This window comes from Rhinopithecus roxellana, chromosome 8 (genome assembly GCF_007565055.1).
Source record: "Rhinopithecus roxellana isolate Shanxi Qingling chromosome 8, ASM756505v1, whole genome shotgun sequence".
Taxonomy (NCBI): Eukaryota; Metazoa; Chordata; class Mammalia; order Primates; family Cercopithecidae; genus Rhinopithecus; species Rhinopithecus roxellana.
In genome coordinates, this window is record NC_044556.1 from 11,480,077 (window position 1) to 11,500,771 (window position 20,695).

A 20,695-nucleotide genomic window follows, 5' to 3' on the forward strand; every position below is an offset into this window, starting at 1 on the left:
TCTCACATGAGCAAAGCCTGTCCCGCTCCTGACTCAGGCCAGTCCCTCCCCAGGTGCCCACTCAGGGAAGGGCTGGCCGGAAACCTCCCCTCCTCTCCGAGCGCTGGGGTCTCCAGGCACGTTTCTAAACCCTCTTCTGGAAAGCCCCACCGCACACCCGCCTGTCTCTCGCTTCTAAGGTGCGTCAGTGGCGGGGGAGACGCACGCCCCGCATAGTCAGGTGGGGGCTGGAGGTGTCCTGGGAGCGCCTGGTGGCCCCGCTGGGCTGGTGCTAGGACGGGTTTGCTGCTGGACGAAGGGAGAACAGCTTGGAGGGGACGACACCCCCGCCTCTGACCCCGCCTCGGGGCCTGTCCCTCTGGCCGTCTCACCTGTCAGGTGGCGGCTACTGCACCAGCCGGTAGGTGATGTACCTGCCCGCCGTCTCGCTGGGCCGGATGATCTTCACCACCTGCAGAGGCAGAGAGCAGGGGCTGGGAACGTCTGAGGGGCCTCACTGCAGTCACCAGACAGCAGGTGGGCAGCACACGGGCTGGGGATGGCCGGCAGGGGCCCAAAATGCTGACCCTGGGCTGCAGCACCCACTCCCCGGGAACCTGGGTCATGCTCTTCTCAGACCTAGTGACCCTGGCTTTAAGAGGGGGGATTGGGGGTGTGGTCTCGAGGTCCCCTCTAGGCGCTGGGTTGAGGGGTAGGGGCTGTCAGGGAGGAACAGAAGCCCCTTCTCTGAGTGGTCAGCTCAAAGCAGCCCCAGGGCCCCTTCCCCCTGCAAGGCTCACCTGCCCACGCTTTATCCCAAAGTAGCGCGCCACAGGGTCCCCCGCCTGGATCCTGGGCAGCTGGTTCTCTCGGAGCTTACTGGGAAGCAGGGTCAGGAAAATGCCAGAGGGAGCCGTGGGGGGGAGGGGGTGCAGAAGTCTCCAGGGGCGGGGCTGGAAAGGATACTATCGGGCCAGCAGCTCTGTCACCTCCTCCTTGGTCATGACGACGTGCTCAGGGACCAGCTGCCAAGAGAGGAAGGCACCAGGCATCACCGAGGGCTGGCCAGACCCCACGGCTCCCGGGCGCCACCACAGCCCCTGTGCCTCCAGATGCACAAGAGCCCTGAACCCCCTCCTCCGACCCCCGGCACTCAGGGAGCCCAGCCCCGCACCCCAACTCCACAGACTTCTGAGGCAGACGGGCTGGGCACAGCCACCTCCTGCTGGGACTCCTCCTGTCATGTCGGCAGCACGAGGGTCCCTCCACATCCCCAACAGTCCCGGTTCTACAGGCTGGGGTGGGCCTGGGGATCTGCATTTCTAGGACGCTCCCGGGTTTGGCTGCTGCAGGTCCAGGGCCACCCTTTGAGAACCCCTGTCCTCCACGCACTCATGGGAGCACCCACCCTGGGCCCCAGATCCCACACCTTCCTGGCCACCCGCAAACCCTGCATCTCTGCCGGCCCCACACAGGCTCCACGGCGGGCGCCCACCTCGTGCTCCGTGATGTTGATGAGCAGCTCCTGCTGCAGAAACTGCTCCAGGATGTACTTGGGGGCCATGTCGACCAGGGACTGGAAGAGAGTGGCTCTCAGGCACGGCCCGGAGGGGCCCAGACAACCCCTACTCCATTTCCTGCCTCAAGCTACATAGAGCTTACCCGTGTGCCCCAACACACCCCACGCCATAAATCAGAAAACCCCACCGCCAGCCCAGGAGCCTTCAACAGCCCACCCCTCCCCAGCCTCCGCTCATCAAGGGCCTCCTGTCATGAGCAGTGATGAGGCTGTGGAAACTCGGATGTGTTTCCATCTGTCACACGCCTCCGGGGCGGCCCTCAGAGCTGCAGGGTGGCCTCTTCCCCATAAGGGGTGCCACTTTGTGTGACTGCGTGAACCCCGCAGCCGGTGGGCCAGGGACTAAACTGCTCTGCTGACTGCCCACCACAGCACGGCAGCCTGGCTCAGGAGTGTCCAACAGACAGACGGGGAACACGCCCCGTGCCAGGCCTCCTCTGCATGTCCCCCTGGACATTGGCTCAGGACAAAGAACCTCCGGCTCCCGCAAGCTGCACCAGGCTGAGGGCCGGAGCACACAGGCACCGGCCAGAGAGGCACAGTGCCCTCCGCCCTTACGCCCCTCCCAAGAGCCAGGGGAGGACGGTAGCTGCCTGGGGTGGGGCTGGGGTTCAGCAGTGGGGCCCATGGACGGGGTGGGAGGGAGGTGGTCGGGGCTTGTCACACATCCACGCCACATCCTCCAGGGCACCCTGACTGGCCTGGCCCATGGCATGTGAGCCGCCTGTGGGTGCTGCTCGGGGCAGGAGGTTGGGGAGGGCAAGAGGCTGGCGAGGTGGGCCGGGGCAGGGGTGCCCACCTGCTCGGGAGAGGAGGCTGGGGAGGGCGAGAGGCTGGAGGGGCGGGGCGGGGGGGTGCCCACCTGCTTGGCGGAGGGTGTCATGCCCTGCTGCACCACGATGAGGGCACGCGTGATGTTCTCCTCCTGCATGCGCTGGCAGTACACCTTGATGGTCTTGATGCCCACCTTGGGCTCCTCTGCAGACAGAGAGTGTTCTGGCCTGCACCACCCTGGGCCCTCCCGGCCTTTGCCCACCCAGACCACAGAGCACCCGGGTTCCAGCCGTGTTCCACACAGGCGCTTCTCCTGCTCAGGCCTCAGCTTGCACGTTTGCAAAACGAGACCTGAGTAGCAGGATCCCAGGACAGAGAAAGAAAGGGCTGAAACCTCGTTCACCCAGAGACAAGGACAGGGGCCTGACACCGCTCAGTCACCCAGAGACCAGCGAGAGGCAGAGACCTTCCACTCTGAGAGGCTCCCACCCCAGGCAGTCCTGGGGACAGGGGTGACTCAGCACCCACCTCTCCAACAAGCACATCTCACACCCCAGAATGCTCTCTTTAAGAAGCGTCATCTGAGGCCGGGTGCGGTGGCTCACACCTATAACCCTAGCACTTTGGGAGGCTAAGGCAGGTGGATTGCTTGAGGTCAGGAGTTCGAAACCAGCCTGGCCAACATGGTGAAACCCCATCTCTATTAACAGTACAAAAAATTGGTTGGGCGCAGTGGCTCAAGCCTGTAATCCCAGCACTTTGGGAGGCCGAGACGGGCGGATCACGAGGTCAGGAGATCGAGACCATCCTGGCTAACATGGTGAAACCCCGTCTCTACTAAAAAATACAAAAAACTAGCCGGGCGAGGTGGCGGGCGCCTGTAGTCCCAGCTACTCGGGAGGCTGAGGCAGGAGAATGGCGTAAACCCAGGAGTCGGAGCTTGCAGTGAGCTGAGATCCGGCCACTGCACTCCAGTCCGGGCGACAGAGCGAGACTCCGCCTCAAAAAAAAAAAAAAAAAAAAAAAAAAAATTAGCCGGGCGTGGTGGCAGGCACCTGTAGTCCCAGCTACTCTGGAGACTGAGGCAGGAGAATGGTGTGAACCTGGAAGAAGGAGCGTGCAGTGAGCCAAGATTGTGCCATTGCACTCCAACCTGGGCAACAGAGCGAGATTCCATCTTAAAAAACAAACAAACAAATAAATAAACAATACTAAAAAAACTAAAAGTAGCCAGGTGAGATGGTGTATGCCTGTAAACCTAGCTTTTTGTGGGAGGCTGAGGTGGGAGGATTGCTTGAACCCAGGAGGTGGAGGTTGCAGTGAGCTGAGATTGCGCCACTGCACTCCAGCCTGGGTGACAGAGAGAGAGAGTCAGCCTCAAAAAAAAAAAAAACAAAAAAAAAGACCGGGCGCAGTGGCTCACACCTGTAATCCCAGCACTTTGGGAGGCCGAGGCAGGCGGATCACCTGAGGGCAGGAGTTTGAGACCAGCCTGGCCAACATGGTGAAACCCCATCTCTACCAAAAATACAAAGAAAAAAAAGCCAGGTATGGTGGTGGGTGTCTGCAATCTCAGCTACTCAGGAAGCTGAGGCAGGAGAATTACTTGAATTCAGGAGGTGGAGGCTGCAGCGAGCCGAAATGGCACCACTGCACTTCAGGCTGGGTGACAGAATGAGACTTTCAAAAAAAAAAAAAAAAAAAAAAAGCAGCAGGATCACCAGGTCCGCTTGGCAGACACGCTCCGTCCACCCCACTGATTAATTCTGGGCACGGGGCTGTGTCCCTAAGGTACTTGTAGTCCCCCAACCACTGAGGGCTTTAGAGCCATACTGGGGAGGCAGACAGGTGGGGAGACCACCACGGTGCAGGTGCTGAAACCGAGGGTCCCAGGGGTTCCGGGAAAAGTGGCCTGAGCACAACCTCGAGAGATGAGTAGCGGATGCTGACAGGGGAGAGGCGGCATGGGCTGCAGAGGAATGGGCTGGGGCAGACAGGGCCACAGCTCATAAGGAGGCTGCGCTGACCCACATGGGGCCTCCTGGGCCAGGCCAAGAAGCTGGAAGTGCACCCAACGGCCAGGATGGGGGAGCCAAGGGACACAGGTAAGGCAAAGGTCATGGGGGGCTGCGGGTGAGTAGGGAGGTCCATGTGACTCTCCTGGTTGGCAGGAAGAAAGGGGACTGATGAGAGGGAAACCAGAAAGAGGCTGCGCATGAGAGGGGTCAGAGGTCCACAGCATCGCCCACAGCAAGGAAGAGGAGGGGAAGTTTTCCTCCCAGATCGAACAGAGGGTCAAACGCTGGGCACAAGGTGGGTGGGGGTGGGTGCTAGCAGCCGGCTCCTCAGCAGGTGCTCGGGCGGCTCCACCGGAACTCCCCCAGGACCCCCTGCTCACCTGGAAAGAACACAAACATCTGGTCGGTGGGGTCATCGTTGTGGGCCACCAGCACGGTGAGGTCAGTGCGCCGCGGCCGCCCCTCACTCGGCTTGTCTCCAAATTGGGCTTTGAACTCCTCCAGTGTCTGGTCAAGCTCGTCCTGGGTCACCAGGTAGCCACGGTCGTGGCACAGCTGCAGAGAGAAAGAACCAGCTGACCCCAGGGCAGAGAGAAGAAGGCGGCCAGAGCTCATGACTCAGACCTGCGGCTGCTGCAGAGGACAGAGGTGAAAAGCAAATGGGCTGAACACTCGCTGTGTGCCCCATGACAGCCACCCTGGCCCCCACAGCCCCACACCACAGATTGGGACCAGCGTGATCCCGAGAGGCTCGCAGAGGTGTCCAGCCTTGACCAAGACCGTCCATCCAGCCTCACAGGAAACCGGCAGGGAGCAAAGCCCTCCAAACCACTTTGCACAGCTACCCTAAAGACAGGGACAAAGACGGGGCGTGGGGGCTCACGGCCGTGATCCCAGAGCTCAGGGAGGCCGAGGCAGGAGGGTTGCTTGAGGCCAGGAGTTCAAGGACGCAGTGAGCTATGACTGTACCACTGCGCTGCAGCCTGGGCGACAGAGTGAGACCCTGTCTCTTAAAAAAAAAGAAAAAAGGCCGGGCGCGGTGGCTCAAGCCTGTAATCCCAGCACTTTGGGAGGCCGAGATGGGCGGATCACGAGGTCAGGAGATCGAGACCATCCTGGCTAACATGGTGAAACCCCGTCTCTACTAAAAATAGAAAAAACTAGCCGGGCGAGGTGGCGGGCGCCTGTAGTCCCAGCTACTCGGGAGGCTGAGGCAGGAGAATGGCGTGAACCCGGGAGGCGGAGCTTGCAGTGAGCCGAGATTGCGCCACTGCACTCCAGTCTGGGCGACAGAGCGAGACTCCGCCTCAAAAAAAAAAAAAAAAAAAAAAAAAAAAAAAAAAAAAAAAAAAAAGAAAAAAGACAGGGACCGAAACAGATGTGACTTCAGGCTAACAATACGGCCCGGAGGAAGGAGAATCAGGCTGCGGGGGGCTTCGCTGAAGACAAGGGCATGGGGCGGGGAAGCAAGACAAAGCAAAAGCTCCCAAACGGCCCCAACGGCTGAGGGAGGACCCTGAACCGCAGGCCCTCAGGCCTTTGCCCAGTTTCCAAACCGGAGTCGGCCCAGTGGCCTCCATCTGCCTCAGACCCCAAGGCACGGGTTCCGGGCTCCACGTCCCCATCGAAAGCCCCAGCTCGCCCGCTGCTTCCCAATCACCAACTCCGCCAGCCTCAGATGCTGAGACGCCCTGGGGTTCACGACGCAAGGACAAATGGCGACGCTGAACCACAGCGAGGGGCAGGGCCTGGGGGCGCCCCCCGTCCCCATTCGCACCTTCCTCCTCTCGCCGCCATGCGCGCCGCGCCAGCCCGAGCCGCTCGCCCACCCCTAAGCTCCGCACCCAGACGTCTCGAAACTCCCTCCCTTCCCCGCTGCCGGCTCAGGTCGGGCCCAGCGCCTGGGACCCCCGGCGGCCTCGGGGCCTCCCGTGTCGGCCGGGCCCTTCGTCGCTGCTGCTCCGACGGGAGTACGAGGAGACGCCGAGCTCGACCTCACCTCGGGCCCCTGCACCTGCTGCACGCGCCCCCGGCCCCCAACACCACGCGCGGCTCACCTGCATGATGGTCTTGCGGATTTTCCAGAGCCGGTATGTCTCCTCCTCGTCGTCCATCGCTCCCCGATATCACCCGTTCTGCGTGCAGAACCCGCGCGGACTGCGCCTGCGCCGACTCCCAATCAGGCCCCCTCCACGTAACCCCGCCCCACGCTGGGCTGTCGTCGGCGAACGCCTGAATGCAGCAACTTCTGGGATCGGCAGCGCCAAGGGCAGCCCGAGACTTGCGAGAGCGGCAGTTTGCTGCGCGAGACTCTCGCTCCGTAGTTCTCGTGTGTCTTTGGCCGCACGGCCTCTTGGGAGTTGTAGTTTCCGTTCAACTCCCACGTTTCGGCGACAGTATAGAATCCCATGAGGCGGGGGCGAAGTGTGGGCGGGGAAACTGAGGCCTGGAATGGGTCAAGGGGCAGCTCGGCTCCTAGGGACGGTCGGGGAGCCTAGTGGGAACTCTATAAATATTTGTGCATCAAACTGTACAGGGTTTCCTCTGTTGGCTCCAGGCCAGGTCACGGTTAATGCCCTTGGGCCTCAGTTTCCCTACCTGTGCAATGGCAATAAAGTGTCCCTACTTTAGACGGTTAACTGAGAGTCTTAGGTACAGCTAAGCATATCTCTAGGTACTTATTAAGTCCCCTCACCTCTGTCCTCTCCCCTGAGCGCCAGCCTAGCCTGGGTATCTCCCCACCCCAGACCCGTCCTGTCTTTGCAAACCTCACCTCCCCAGATTCACTGAAGATCCCAGCCCAGCACTCGCTGTGTGAAGGCAATCAGTCACTGACTCAGTGATGCATTCATTAATTTAGCATTTACTCAGCAACCTACAGTGATGGTGAATAAAAGCAGGCCAGGTATCCCTTGCATTCAGAGACAGGATTTAGTAAAATAACGTTACTGGGCACAGTGGCTCATGCCTGTAATCCCAGCACTTTGGGAGGCCGAGGTGAGCAGATCACAAGATCAGGAGTTTGAGACCATCCTGGCTAACACGGTGAAACCCCATCTCTACTAAAAATACACAAAATTAGCTGGGCCAGGTGCCCGTAGTCTCATCTACTCGGGAGGCTGAGGCAGGAGAATCTCCTGAACCTGGAAGGTGGAGGTTGCAGTGAGCCGAGATCGCGCCACTGCACTCCAGCCTGGGCCACAGAGTGACACTCTGTCTCAAAAAACAAATAAATAAATAGGCCGGGCATAGTGGCTCATGCCTGTAATCCCAGCACTTTGGGAGGCCAAGGCAGGTGGATCATGAGGTCAGGCGTTCGAGACCAGCTTGGCCAAGATGGTGAAACCCTGTCTCTACTAAAAACTACAAAAATTAGCTGGGTGCGGTGGTGAGCACCTGTAATCCCAGCTACTCGGGAGGCTGAGGCAGGAGAATCGCTTGAACCCAGGCAGGCGGAGTCTGCAGTAAGCCGAGATCATGCCACTGCACTCTAACCTGGGTGACAGGGCAAAACTCCGTCTCAAAAAATATATATATAATAATAAATAAAGAAATAAAGAAATATAAACGTTAGAAAGTGACAAAGCTATGGAGTAAGAAAGCAGAGAGGCTAAGTGACATGGGGAGAAGGAGAGACCTGTAGTGTCAAATGGGGAGGTCAGGGAATACAGTGAGGACAGATTCAAGCAAAAGTCCCATTAGGTGTAGTGGCTCATGCCTGTAATCCCAGCACTTTGGGTGGTTGAGGTGGGCAGATCATGAGGTCAGGAGTTCGAGACCAGCTTGGCCAACATGGTGAAACCCCCATCTCTACTAAAAATACAAAAATTAGCCAGGTTTGTCAGTGGTCATCTGTAGTCCCAGCTACTCAGGAGGCTGAGGCAGGAGAATCGCTTGAACCCAGGAGGCGGAGGTTGCAGTGAGCTGAGATCACGCCACTGCACTCCAGCCTGGGTGACAGAGCAAGTCTCCATCTAGAAAAAAAAAAATCCCACTTGGCGCGGTGGCTCACACCTGTAATCCCAGCACTTTGGGAGGCTGAGTGGGAAGGATCCCTTTGTTGTACTTTTCCAGTTTTTAGTTGTAAGACCCTGACTTTTTTACACTGATATTTGAGATTCTTTTTGGGGGGCTGTCAGGGGCTGCTCTTTTTGTTTTTGTTTTATCCTGAGACGGAGTCTCACTCTGTCCCCCAGGCTGGACTGCAGTGGCGCGATCTCCGCTCACTGCAAGCTCCGCCTCCCGGGTTCAGGCCATTCTCCTGCCTCAGCCTCTGGAGTAGCTGGGACTATAGGTGCCCGCCACCACACCTGGCTAATTTGTTTATTTTTAGTAGAGACAGGGTTTCACCATGTTAGCCTGCCTCAGCCTCCTAAAATTCTGGGATTACAGGCGTGAGTCACCGCACCTGGCTAATTTTTTTGTATTTGTAGTAGAGACGGGGTTTCACCATGTTAGCCAGGCTGGTCTCGAACTCCTGACCTCAGATGATCTGCTTGCCTCGGCCTCCCAAAGTGCTGGGATTAACAGATGTGAGCCACCACACCTGGCCAGGAAGACCCTATTTCTATAAAAAAATGTAAAAATTAGCCAGGCATGGTGGGCGCACCTGTAGTCCCAGTTACTCGGGAGGCTGAGGTGGGAAGATCTAGGATCACCAGAGCCCAGCGGTCGAGGTTGCAGTGAGCTGTGATTGTGCCACTGCACTCCGGTCTGGGCGACAGAAACGCTGTCTCCAAACAAACAAACAGAAAACAAAAACCAGAGGAGGAGAGGGAGGAAACCTGGGGGTGCCTGGGGATAGCTGTTATCAGGCAGACAGCACAGCCAGGTTAGAGGCCCCGAGGCTGCGCCTTGCCTGGAGTGTTCCTAGCAGGGAAGGGCAGGAGAGTAGGTCAGAGGGCAAGTGGGGCAGGTCCCAGGAGGCCTTGCTGGTCAGGGTAAAATGTTTGGAGCTGCTGTGTTGGGAAATGACTGTCAGGAGCCAGGGCAGAAGCGAGAGACCAGGGAGGGACTAGGAAGGCGAACTGGCCACAGGTTGGGGTGGCTCCGGCTAGGGTAGGGGCAAGCACAGAGCGGGGAGGGTGCCATAGGGCGAGAAAAAGAGGGAGAAGAGGGACAAAGCTGTCCCTGTCAGCAGCAGGAAGAGGGTGGGAGGGCGGAGGCGTGGAGGTCGAGGTGAGCTCTGGAGTTCAGGGCAAGGTCTGGGGGGATGGACGTGCAGGCAGGGTGGCCACATGGTGCAGATTAGAGCCGGGAGCCTGGACCACGTCCTGGGAGCAGAGTAGAGTTCGGGAGAGTGAGTCCAGCCCTGCTGGTGTTCAGAAGCCCGGAGAGGGGGAGGAGGCAGCAGCAGGAGGGGAGACTCAGTACAGACACTGGAGCAGCCCCTGAGCTACAGACCTGGCTGTGTTATCTCAGGCAGGTTACTCAATCTCTCCGTGCCTCCCCTCTCCCTTGCCTTGTAAAACAGAGACAAGAGTTCAGGCGCGGTGGCTCACGCCTGTACTCCCAGCACTTTGGGAGGCCAAGGCGGGCGGATCACGAGGTCAGGAGATCGAGACCATCCTGGCGAACACGGTGAAACCCCGTCTCTACTGAAAATACAAAAAAATTAGCCGGGCGTGGTGGCAGGTGCCTGTAGTCCTAGCTACTTGGTAGGCTGAGGCAGGAGAATGGTGTGAACCCGGGAGGCGGAACTGGCACTGAGCCGAGACCGCGCCACTGCACTCCAGCCTGGGCGACACAGCGAGACTCTGTCTCAAAAAATAAATAAATAAATAAATAAATAAAGAAACAGGGACAAGAACAGCACCCACTTCTCAGGGTCATTGGCTAATAATTGCAGTGTACATAGAGCAGCGCCTGGCACCAGCATTGCATAAGTGCTCCTTAAATAGGATAAAAGGCAGGAGGTTGCCAGGTATCCTGGAAACCCGGGGAGGAAGGTGTCTAGGGGCAGAGGGAGGGAGTGGCTATGTGATGCCACCAGACCACCAAGTCAGCCTGAGGACTGAGCAGGGATTAGCCCAGCAGACATCGCTTGTGGCTCAAGGAAGGGAGCCAGTGCCCAGCAGGGTGGATTTAGAGGAGGAGAGAATTGGAGGTGTGGGGCAGATACATGGGGGATCAGGAGACGGACAGGGCTCAGGAGAGGATTTTATGACAGAAGAAAGGGCATCTGGGTTGCTGGAGTAAAGACCCAGTAGTGTGACCTGCAAATCCGGGGCAGGGGTGGATTAAGAGAGGCTAAGCTCAAGCCGGGGGCGGCCTGGATGATAACGGCAGAGCCAGAGGCCCAAAAGTCAGGCCATGATCCACACACAGGGTGGGTGAGAATGTAAGAAGGTGCAGCTGCTGTAGAAAACAGTCTGGTCGGCTGGGCGCAGTGGCTCACGCCTGTAAACCAAGCACTTTGGGAGGCTGAGGCAGGCAGATCACCTGAGGTCAGGAGTTCGAGACCAGCCTGGCCAACATAGTGAAACCCTGTCTCTATGAAAAATACCAAAGTTAGCCAAGCGTGGTGGCGGGCTCCTGTAATCCCAGCTACTCGGGAGGCTGAGGGAGGAGAATCGCTTGAACCTGGGAGGTGGAGGTTGCAGTGAGCCGAGATCACGCCACTGCACTCCAGCTTGAGCAAAAAGAGTGAAACTCCATCTCACTCCGTCTCAAGAAAAAAAAGAAAGAAAGAAAAGAAAACAGTCTGGTGGATCCTCAAACTGTTACACAAAGAGTCACCATAGGCCGGGCGCGGTGGCTCAAGCCTGTAATCCCAGCACTTTGGGAGGCCGAGACAGGCGGATCACGAGGTCAGGAGATCGAGACCATCCTGGCTAACACGGTGAAACCCTGTCTCTACTAAAAAATACAAAAAAACTAGCCGGGCGAGGTGGCGGGCGCCTGTAGTCCCAGCTACTCGGGAGGCTGAGGCAGGAGAATGGCGTGAACCCGGGAGGCGGAGCTTGCAGTGAGCTGAGATCCGGCCACTACACTCCAGCCTGGGCCACAGAGCAAGACTCTGTCTCAAAAAAAAAAAAAAAAAAAGAAAGAGTCACCATAGACTCAGCAATTCCGCCCTTAGGCATACACCCAAGAGAAATGAAAACATACGCCCACACAAACACTTGTACAGCTTTACAAACTCAACAGGTGAAAACAGCCCAGATGTCCATCCACAGATGAATAAATAAACACAATGTGATTCCTCCACACACTGGAATATTTCTCAGCCATGAAAAGGAATGATGAGGCTCTGACACAGGCCACAATGTGGATGCAGCCTGAGGACCTCATGCCCAGTGAGATAGGCCAAGCAAAAAAGAACACGCAGTGTGTGATCCCATTTCTTTTTTTTTTTTTTTTGAGATGGAGTCTCGCTCTGTTGCCCAGGCTGGAGTGCAGTGGCCGGATCTCAGCTCACTCCAAGCTCCGCCTCCCGGGTTTATGCCATTCTCCTGCCTCAGCCTCCCGAGTAGCTGGGACTACAGGCACCCGCCACCTCGCCTGACTAGTTTTTTGTATTTTTTAGTAGAGACGGGGTTTCACCGTGTTAGCCAGGATGGTCTCGATCTCCTGACCTCGTGATCCACCGGTCTTGGCCTCCCAAAGTGCTGGGATTACAGGCTTGAGCCACCGCGCCCGACCTGTGTGATCCCATTTCTATGAAATGTCCAGGACAGGCCAATCCACAGAGACAGGAGGGGATGTGTGGGTGCCAGGTCCTAGGGCAGGAGATGGGGAGTGAAGGCTGATGGGGCACGGGCTTCCTTTGAGGACAGTGAAGATGTTCTGGGCTGGGCACGGTGGCTCACGTCTGTAATCTCAGCACTTTGGGAGGCCTAGGCAGGTGGATCACCTGAGGTCAGGAGTTTGAGACCAGCCTGACTAACATGGAGAAACCTTGTCTCTACTAAAAATACAAAATTAGCCAGGCGTGATGACACATGCCCGTAATCCCAGCTACTTGGCAAACTGAGGCAGGAGAATTGCTTGAACCCGGGAGGCGGAGGTGCAGTGAGCTGAGATCGCACCTTCGCACTCCAGCCTGGGCAACATGAGGAAAATTTCATCCCAAAAGAAAAAAAAACATGCTGGGCGCAGTCGCTCACGCCTGTACTACCAGCACTTTGAGAGGCCGAGGTGGGCGGATCACGAGGTCAGGAGATCGAGACTATCCTGGCTAACACAGTGAAATCCCGTCTCTATTAAAAACACAAAAATTAGCCAGGTGTGGTGGCAGGCGCCAGTAGTCCCAGCTACTCAGGAGGCTGAGAGGCAGGAGAATGGTGTGAATCCAGGAGGCGGAGCTTGCAGTGAGCCGAGATCGTGCCACTGCACTCCAGCCTGGGCAACAGAGCAAGACTCCATCTCAAAAAAAAAAAAAAGAAAAAGAAAAAAATTTCTGGAACTAGATAGAGGTGATGGTCTCATAACATTGAGGCGATGGTCTCATAACTGTGCACATCCTAAAAACACTGAATTGTACACTTTGAAGTGGTTAAAATATTGAATTTCATATGTATTTTGTTTGAATTTCAAAAACTTTTTTTTTTTTTTCGAGACAGTCTTGCTGTATCCCCCCAGGCTGGAGTGCAGTGGCATGATCTCGGCTCACTGCAACCTCCCACTCCCAGGTTCAAGCGATTCTCCTGCCTCAGCCTCCAGAGTAGTTGAGATTATAGGCGCCTGCTGCCACGTCCTGCTAATGTTTGTACTTTTTTTTCTTCTTTTGAGATGGAGTCTCACTCTGTCTCCCAGCCTGGAGAGAAAAGGTGCAATCTCGGCTCACTGCAACCTCCACCCTCCAGGTTCAAGAAATTCTCCTGCCTCAGCCTCCTGAGTAGCTGGGATTATAGCGCACACCACCACGCCCAGCTAATTTTTGTATTTTCAGTAGAGACGAGGTTTCTCCATGTTGGTCAGGCTGGTCTCAAACTCCTGACCTCATGATCTGCCCGCCTTGGCCTCCCAAAGTGCTGGGATTACAGGTGTGAGCCACCGTGCCCAGTCCTTATTTTTGTATTTTTAGTAGAGACACAGTTTCCCCATGTTGGCCAGGCTGGACTCAAACTCCTAATCTCAGGTGATACTTCTGCTTCGGCCTCCCAAAGTGCTGGGATTACAGGTGTGAGCCACCGCACCCAGCCAAAATTTTTTTTTTTGAGACAGAGTCTTGCTCTGTCGCCCAGGCTGGAGTGCAGTGGCAGGATCTTGGCTCACTGCAAGCTCTGCCTCCCGGGTTCATGCCATTCTCCTGCCTCAGTCTCCTGAGTAGCTGGGACTACAGGCACCCGCCACCGCGCCCAGCTAATGTTTTGTATTTTTAATAGAGATGGGGGTTTCACCGTGTTAGCCAGGATATTCTCGATCTCCTGACCTCGTGATCCACCCACCTCAGCCTTTTAAAGTGCTGGGATTACAGGGGTGAGCCACTGTGCCCAGCCAAAAAGTTTCTTTTTTTTTTGAGACAGAGTCTGGCTCTGTTGCCCATGCTGGAGTGCGGTGGCGTGATCTCGGCTCACTGCGAGCTCTGCCTCCCGGGTTCACGCCATTCTCCTGCCTCAACCTCCTGAGTAGCTGGGAATACAGGCGCCCGCCACCATACCTGGCTAATTTTTTGTATTTTTTTTTTTTTTTTTTTTGAGACAGAGTCTCGCTCTGTCGCCCGGGCTGGGGTGCAGTGGCCGGATCTCAGCTCACTGCAAGCTCCGCCTCCCGGGTTCCCGCCATTCTCCTGCCTCAGCCTCCCGAGTAGCTGGGACTACAGGCGCCCGCTACCTCGCCCGGCGAGTTTTTTGTATTTTTTTAGTAGAGACGGGGTTTCGCCGTGTTAGCCAGGATAGTCTCGATCTCCTGACCTTGTGATCTGCCCGCCTTGGCCTCCCAAAGTGCTGGGATTACAGGCGTGAGCCACCGTACCCGGCCCAAAAAGTTTTTAAAAAAGAAATCAGCCAGGCGCGGTGGCTCAAGCCTGTAATCCCAGCACTTTGGGAGGCCGAGACGGGCGGATCACGAGGTCAGGAGATCGAGACCATCCTGGCTAACACGGCGAAACCCCGTCTCTACTGAAAAATATAAAAAGCTAGCCGGGCAAGGTGGCTGGCGCCTGTAGTCCCAGCTACTCGGGAGGCCGAGGCAGGAGAATGGCGTAAACCCGGGAGGCGGAGCTTGCAGTGAGCTGAGATCCGACCACTGCACTCCAGCCCGGGCGACAGAGCAAGACTGCGTCTCAAAAAAAAAAAAAAAAAGAAAAGAAAAAAAAAAAAAGAAATCAAGCCACAGGACAGCCCTTGCCCCAGTCCTTCCTGGTGCCAGGGGCTGCTCTAGAAAGATCTATGGCAACACAGCTTCCTGCAGGGACAGTAAAGAACTTCCACCCTCACAGGGAAGCCTTGCTGGAGTCTTGAGAGGTCCCCAAGTCTCCATTTCCCCGTTTGTGAAATGGGGTCACTCTGGGGAAAGTTGAGAAACCCCCACAGCACAAATCTCTCCTAGAACCTGGGACCCCGTTCTCAGATCTGAGGCCACGACCCCGTGGTTTCCCCACTTCTGCCCTTATCACAACTGGCAGGAAGTCAGGAACGTGATAAGGTCTCTTCTTGGAGCTGTGGGTGCTGAGCTGTTTTTCTGGCAACCCTGAAATAAACACCGGTTTCAGTGCACACATTTGCAACAAACTTACAGAAAACACCTCTGGCAACATTGCAAACAGCTGAGCCTTTGCAAGGGCAAGAACAAATTCGCCAGTGTGGCCCTGTCACCTGGCACTGCCAGGGCGGGAGGAAATGGGGGGGTTTCCTGAGAAGTGAGACAATGGAGGTTGACTCCAAGAACTCGGCCTCTGGGGGCTGGGCAGGAGCAAAGCCATGTGAACAGGCTTATGCAAGACCCGGATTCTGCCAGCCCAGCTCAGGGATCACTGCTTCACTGCCTTTGGCACCCAACTCCATCTACAACGCCTCTGTGCTGCATCTAGCAGGCCTGAGTCGGGGGCAGTGGCGGGGGCTGGCTCATAGGTACCCCCCCAAATCAACCCAGCCCTGAATCTGTCTCTGAAAAAATACTCAATGCAGGGTCAGAAAAGGTTAAGACCTTGAAGGCAACATAAACATCCCAAGCGCCTAGGCGGGGTAGGTAGAGTGGCTCACGCCTGTAATCCCAGCACTTTGCGAGGCTGAGGCAGGCGGATCACCTGAGGTCAGGAGTTGGAGACCAGCCTGACCAACATGGTGAAACCCTGTCTCTACTAAAAATACAAAAATTAGCTGGGCGTGGTAGTGCGTGCCTGTAATCCCAGCTACTCAGGAGACTGAGGCAGGAGAATCGCTTGAACCCGGAAGGCGGAGGTTGCAGTGAGCTGAGATGGAGACACTGCACTCCAGCCTGGGCAACAGAGCAAGACTCCTTCACACACACACACACACAAATTCCAAACCCCTGTCTGTATAGGAGTCAAAGTCCAATCACGGTGACTCAGTTCCCAAGTATGAGATGAGTGTCTCTGCTGCCAAATGTCCAAGCCACGAAATGAAAAACAGGGTTGGAAGCCAAGATGTGGGGTGGTATGGGCTCTGGGTGTGCCCATACCTCGTAATGTTAGAAGCGTAAGAAAACTCTCCAGACTTGTGTTTATTTTCTGAGTACACACTGCCCGTCCCTGCGTGGGCAGCTGTCTCTGAGGTGGGATCCCAGGAAACTCCAGGTTCTCAGTTAAATGGTAACTGTCTCCATGACTCTCAGGTCCCAGTGCCCACATGTTATGTAAGCGGCTCGGCAACCAGACCCAGGGATGGGGAGTCACTGTCACCCCTGTGCCCACGGCAGGGGTGAGGGCAGGGACACCCCCATGCCCTCTCTGGGTACCCTCATAAGATGGGACTGTGATGAGGAGCACACCTCAGTTTGGTTTCACTTACATTAAAAAGGCAAATCCCTTGGCCGGATGTGGTGGTTCACACCTGTACCCCAGCTGGGTGTGGTGGCTCGCTCCTGTAATCCCAGTTACTTGGGAGGCTGAGTCAGGAGAATCGCTTGAACCTGGGGGGCGGAGATTGCGGTGAGACGAGGTCGCACCACTGCACTCCAGCCTGGGCAAAAGAGCAAAACTCTGTCTCAAAAAAAAAAAAAAAAAAAAAGGCAAATGCCGGCCGGGCCTGTGGCTCACGCCTGTGATCCCAGCAGTTTGGGAAGCTGAGGCTGGAGGATCACTTGAGGTCAGGAGTTTGAGACCAGCCTAGGCAACATAGTGAGACCCCCATGTCAATAATTAGCCAGGAATGGTGGATGAGCCTGTTGTCCCAGCTACTCGGGAAGCAGAGGCGGGAGGTTCGCTTGAGCCTGGGAGGTCGCGACTGCAGTGTGTCCTGATCGTGCCACTGCACTTTAGCATGGGCAACACAGCAAGACCCCGTCTCTTAAAAATAAAAAAAGGTAAACAAGAGTTGGGGACTTCTCTGCGAGTTGGAGAAACCCCCTCGACGAGTCTTAAGTAGTATTCTCAAGTTGTCTGGCCTGCCGCCGCGCTGCGGTCAACCGTCCGGGGGACTGTGCGCTGCCTCCCAACGCGTCTACTGCGTAGACGCGGCCGCCTGTGCGCAAGCGAGCATGCGCAGTCGCCGACAACAGTCCACGCGTCCGGTCCCGCCCCCCTTCCCCGCCTTCTTCCCATTCCGGCCTCCCATTGGCTGGTATCGGCGCGAGCGCTCAACACCGACGCGGCTGACCAGTGAGCGCTCCGGAGGGCGTGGCCGTGGGAGGGGAGGTGCGGAGAGCCGACGCGCGTCCATTGGTCGGCTGGACGAGGGGAGGAGCCGCTGGCTCCCAGCCCCGCCGCGATGAACCTCGGCCGCCTTTGCCGCCTGCTGAAGCCGGCGCTGCTCTGTGGGGCTGTGGCCGCGCCCGGCCTCGCCGGTACCATGGTGAGCGGGTGTCGAGGCTGTTGCCTGCCCGGTTACCGTTGGGGCGGGCGCGCGATCCCCGTCTCCGCTCGCCGGCACGGGGGACCCTCGGGCTCCCGTGACCTTGGTGGGGGGCGTCTGGGTGGCTCCCCCTCCTCACCCCCGGCCGGGCGCGGACGCAGGTGACCGCACTGCGACGCGCTCCGCGGTCCTCCAGGCCGTTGCGGGCACACGGGCTGGGTTCGGGGAAGGGGAAGGAGCTGTTCAATGCGCGCGGGTCGGGGTCCGGGAAGGGGCTGTCCAGGCTGTTGCGAGCGCGCGGGCTGGGGTCGGGGAAGTCGAAGGGGCTGTTCCACGCGCGCGGGCTGGGGTCGGGGAAGTCGAAAGGGCTGTTCCACGCGCGCGGGTCGGGGTCGGGGAAGCGGCCGTCCAAGCCGTTGCGGGCGCGCGCGCCGGGGTCGGGGTCGTGGTCCCGGCTTGCAGGGGGCGGGGTCCGGGACGGCCGGGACGGAGCTGGGCCGTTGGGGCCCCGAGCGGGGCTGCTGCGCCCGAGCGGTTGTGGGTGCAGAGGGCTGGAAACTCCGGATCACGCGCCCCCGGGCGCCGCCCCCCCCCCCCGCGGCTTGGCCTAGCGCGGTGGCGTCACAGTCGCACAGTCCTAACTACGGCCTCCGGGCCTTTGTCCCCGGCAACGGCGCTCGGGGTGGGGGAGCCAGGCGGGGCGGGAGACGGGCGGGTATGGGCCGCGCGGGCGCAGGCTCCTCCAGGCGCCGCAGGCAGCGGTGCCAGAGCCGGGGCAGGCGGCGGCCGCGAGCCCCTCGGCGGCGGAAGGCCCCAGCGTGCAGGCGCAGGAGGGCGCGGCGCCGGCGGAAGGAGCCCTGTCCCCGCAGCTTGGGACCGGAGATCCACGAATGTTCCGAGTCCCAGGACCCGGTGCGCGCGGGGCCCTCACACCTGCTGCTGTGGCACTTTTTGGGGTTGGAACCCTCTCCTGGTCTCCGGGTTTCCGGTAAAACGGGACCAGAGGCACAAGGAGGCGTGTGCGTTTGAGGAGGAGGAGTGGTCAGGTTTTCAGGGCCCCAGTGCTCCGGTGTCCCCGCCACCGACCCGCTCCGCATCCCTTCCTGCCCCAGGGCCCCAGGCTCGGCCTCCCGTCCATGCTTCCTGCTCAGCCCCCTTTGCCTTGCAGTGCGCGTCCCGGGACGACTGGCGCTGTGCGCGCTCCATGCACGAGTTTTCCGCTAAGGACATCGACGGGCACATAGTTAACCTGGACAAGTACCGGTGGGCGCTCGCCTGGGGTGGGGCGCATGGCCGGGGCCTGGGAGGGGGCCCTGCTTTTCTGCGCTGATCCCGCCGACCCTCGCAGGGGGTTCGTGTGCATCGTCACCAACGTGGCCTCCCAGTGAGGCAAGACCGAAGTGAACTACACTCAGCTCGTCGACCTGCACGCCCGATACGCTGAGTGCGGTTTGCGGATCCTGGCCTTCCCATGTAACCAGTTCGGGAAGCAGGTGGGCGGCTGCTGCGTTCCCGGGGCCCGCAGAGGCCGGTGGGTGGGGGTCAGGGTGGGCTCCGGCCTGGAAGAGGCCTGGGAGTGTGCGGGGGGCCCGGACTGAGGAGGTGCCAGGCCTCCGACACACTCATGCACACCTTGGCCGCCACAGGAGCCAGGGAGTAACGAAGAAATCAAAGAGTTCGCCGCGGGCTACAACGTCAAATTTGACATGTTCAGCAAGATATGCGTGAACGGGGACGACGCCCACCCGCTGTGGAAGTGGATGAAGATCCAGCCCAAGGGCAAGGGCATCCTGGGAAAGTGCGTGGCCTCTGGGGACATGACGGCTGCGGGGGGTGGGGGGGCTGTGTGGGGGCCTGCTGGGATGCTCACACCTCCCTGGGGGCAGAATGGCTCAGGGGGCGGTTGAGGTGGGGGTGCTGGGACTCTCCCACTGTGTGGCCTCCTTGGGGCAGGATGGCTCGGGGGTCCATGGAGGGCTGTGGAAGCAGCCAGGGATGCTCACACCTTTGTGGCCTCCTGGGGACAGGATGGCTCAGGGGGCTGTGGGGAGCTGCTGGGACTCTCACACTGCGTGGCCTCCTGGGGGTAAGCTGGCTGGGGGGGCGTGGAGGGCCACTGGGGACACTCATGTCCATGTGGCCTCCTGGAGGCAGGATGGCTAGTGGGCCCGTGGGGGCTGCTGGGGACGCTTACACTCATGTGCTTCTTTTCCAGTGCCATCAAGTGGAACTTCACCAAGGTAAGGGGGCTGTGGGGGGTAGGAGACCAGCTCCCCCCGGCCACAGCCCTGGCCCAGATGGGCAGCGGGCAGGAAAGGCAGCTTCAGCCCCTTGCAGGGGGCCACCCCCACGGTGCCCCACAGTTCAGACGCTGTCTCCACAGTTCCTCATTGACAAGAATGGCTGCGTGGTGAAGCGGTACGGACCCATGGAGGAACCCCTGGTAGGTGCTCTCGAGGGAGCCTGCTTGGGGCAGGGGCTCGGGAGCTAGCTGCTCTGACCCAGCTTTTCTCCCCGACAGGTGATAGAGAAGGACCTGCCCCACTATTTCTAGCTCCACAAGTGTGTGGCCCGACCCGAGCCCCCTGCCCACGCCCTCGGAGCCTTCCACCAGCACCCATGACGGCCTGCCTGCAAACCAGCTCCTGGTGAGGCAGACCCGAAAATCCAGCGTGCACCCCGCCGGAGGAAGGTCCCGTGGCCCGCTGGGCTTGGCTCGGCGCCCCCACCCCTGGCTGCCTTGTGGGAATAAACAGACAAATTGGTCTGCTGGATCTTTCTGCCTAGGGGCTTGGGGGGGCCCTTTTGCCAGGCACCCCTCCATGTCAGGGCCAGTTGCTGTCAGCTGCCAGGGAATGCCATGAAGGTGGAGTGTTGCCTCCTCTTCCTCCAGGCTTGGGGGCTGTGCTGGCTGGGGTGCTGGGGTGCAGTGAGATCTGGGCCCGCTGGACACCAAGCCCTGGGTCTTAATCCATGCAGCCCTGCCTGGTGTGCACACGTAGGGCCCGGTAGGGCCGACTCTTGGAGGAGGTAATTTCAAGTGGCTGTTCTTCCTGGCCCCGAGTCTTAACCCGTTAGGAGGTGGCTACTGGGGCCTCCTCTGGCCAGGAAGCAGAAGTGCAGAGGCCCGAGGAACAGCGTGACCCTGATGGTGGGGATGGGTTGGGCACACCTGCCCTTGGGGCCTCACCTGGCTGGGGGGTGTGGGGGTAGCTGGGTGGTTACTGTTCACAGAGTCCCTCCGTGAGGGCTGGGGGTGGACAGGCCAGGAGGAGCTGGCACAGCAGCATCAGCCACCATTCAGGGGGCCCGGTGCAGGGGGGCGATTTTGACACGGCTTGGCTGCCTACTTGCACAGCTGGAGGGACTGTAGCCTGCTAGGGTGGCTGATCCCAGCTGCCCCCACTGGGGGTCTGGAATGAACCGTC

At 58.7% G+C, this 20,695-nt stretch overlaps 3 protein-coding genes across 6 annotated transcripts in view; 2 read left to right on the top strand and 1 right to left on the bottom strand.

The window, feature by feature from the left end:
* The window catches only part of POLR2E (RNA polymerase II subunit E), a 9,414-nt gene extending 2,687 nt beyond the window's left edge, over positions 1–6,727 (bottom strand). For all 3 annotated transcript variants that reach the window (XM_010374917.2, XM_010374918.2, XM_010374916.2), the window contains exons 1-7: positions 6,408–6,727; positions 4,731–4,905; positions 2,421–2,536; positions 1,475–1,555; positions 946–1,004; positions 780–858; positions 372–451 (exon numbers count right to left, since the gene is read on the bottom strand). In XM_010374917.2, coding sequence (XP_010373219.1) covers positions 386–451; positions 780–858; positions 946–1,004; positions 1,475–1,555; positions 2,421–2,536; positions 4,731–4,905; positions 6,408–6,464 — 633 coding nt within the window. In that variant the 5' untranslated portion in view covers positions 6,465–6,727 and the 3' untranslated portion in view covers positions 372–385. The remainder of the gene's footprint in view (positions 1–371; positions 452–779; positions 859–945; positions 1,005–1,474; positions 1,556–2,420; positions 2,537–4,730; positions 4,906–6,407) is intronic.
* MIER2 (MIER family member 2) overlaps positions 1–20,695 on the top strand; it is a 993,207-nt gene that overhangs the window by 180,024 nt on the left and 792,488 nt on the right. The window lies entirely within an intron of this gene.
* Positions 17,068–20,035, top strand: GPX4 (glutathione peroxidase 4). Of its 2 annotated transcripts, none has more exons than XM_010374912.2 (7): positions 17,068–17,267; positions 18,436–18,530; positions 18,616–18,760; positions 18,914–19,065; positions 19,483–19,507; positions 19,651–19,710; positions 19,789–20,035. In XM_010374912.2, exons 1-7 carry the CDS (start codon positions 17,184–17,186, stop codon positions 19,819–19,821), a joined length of 594 nt encoding a protein of 197 aa, XP_010373214.2. In that variant the 5' UTR covers positions 17,068–17,183; the 3' UTR covers positions 19,822–20,035. The 2 variants fall into 2 exon arrangements, with proteins under 2 accessions (XP_010373214.2, XP_030790929.1); XM_030935069.1 differs by lacking the exon at positions 17,068–17,267 and adding an exon at positions 17,699–18,179 and having other exon boundaries at positions 19,789–20,033.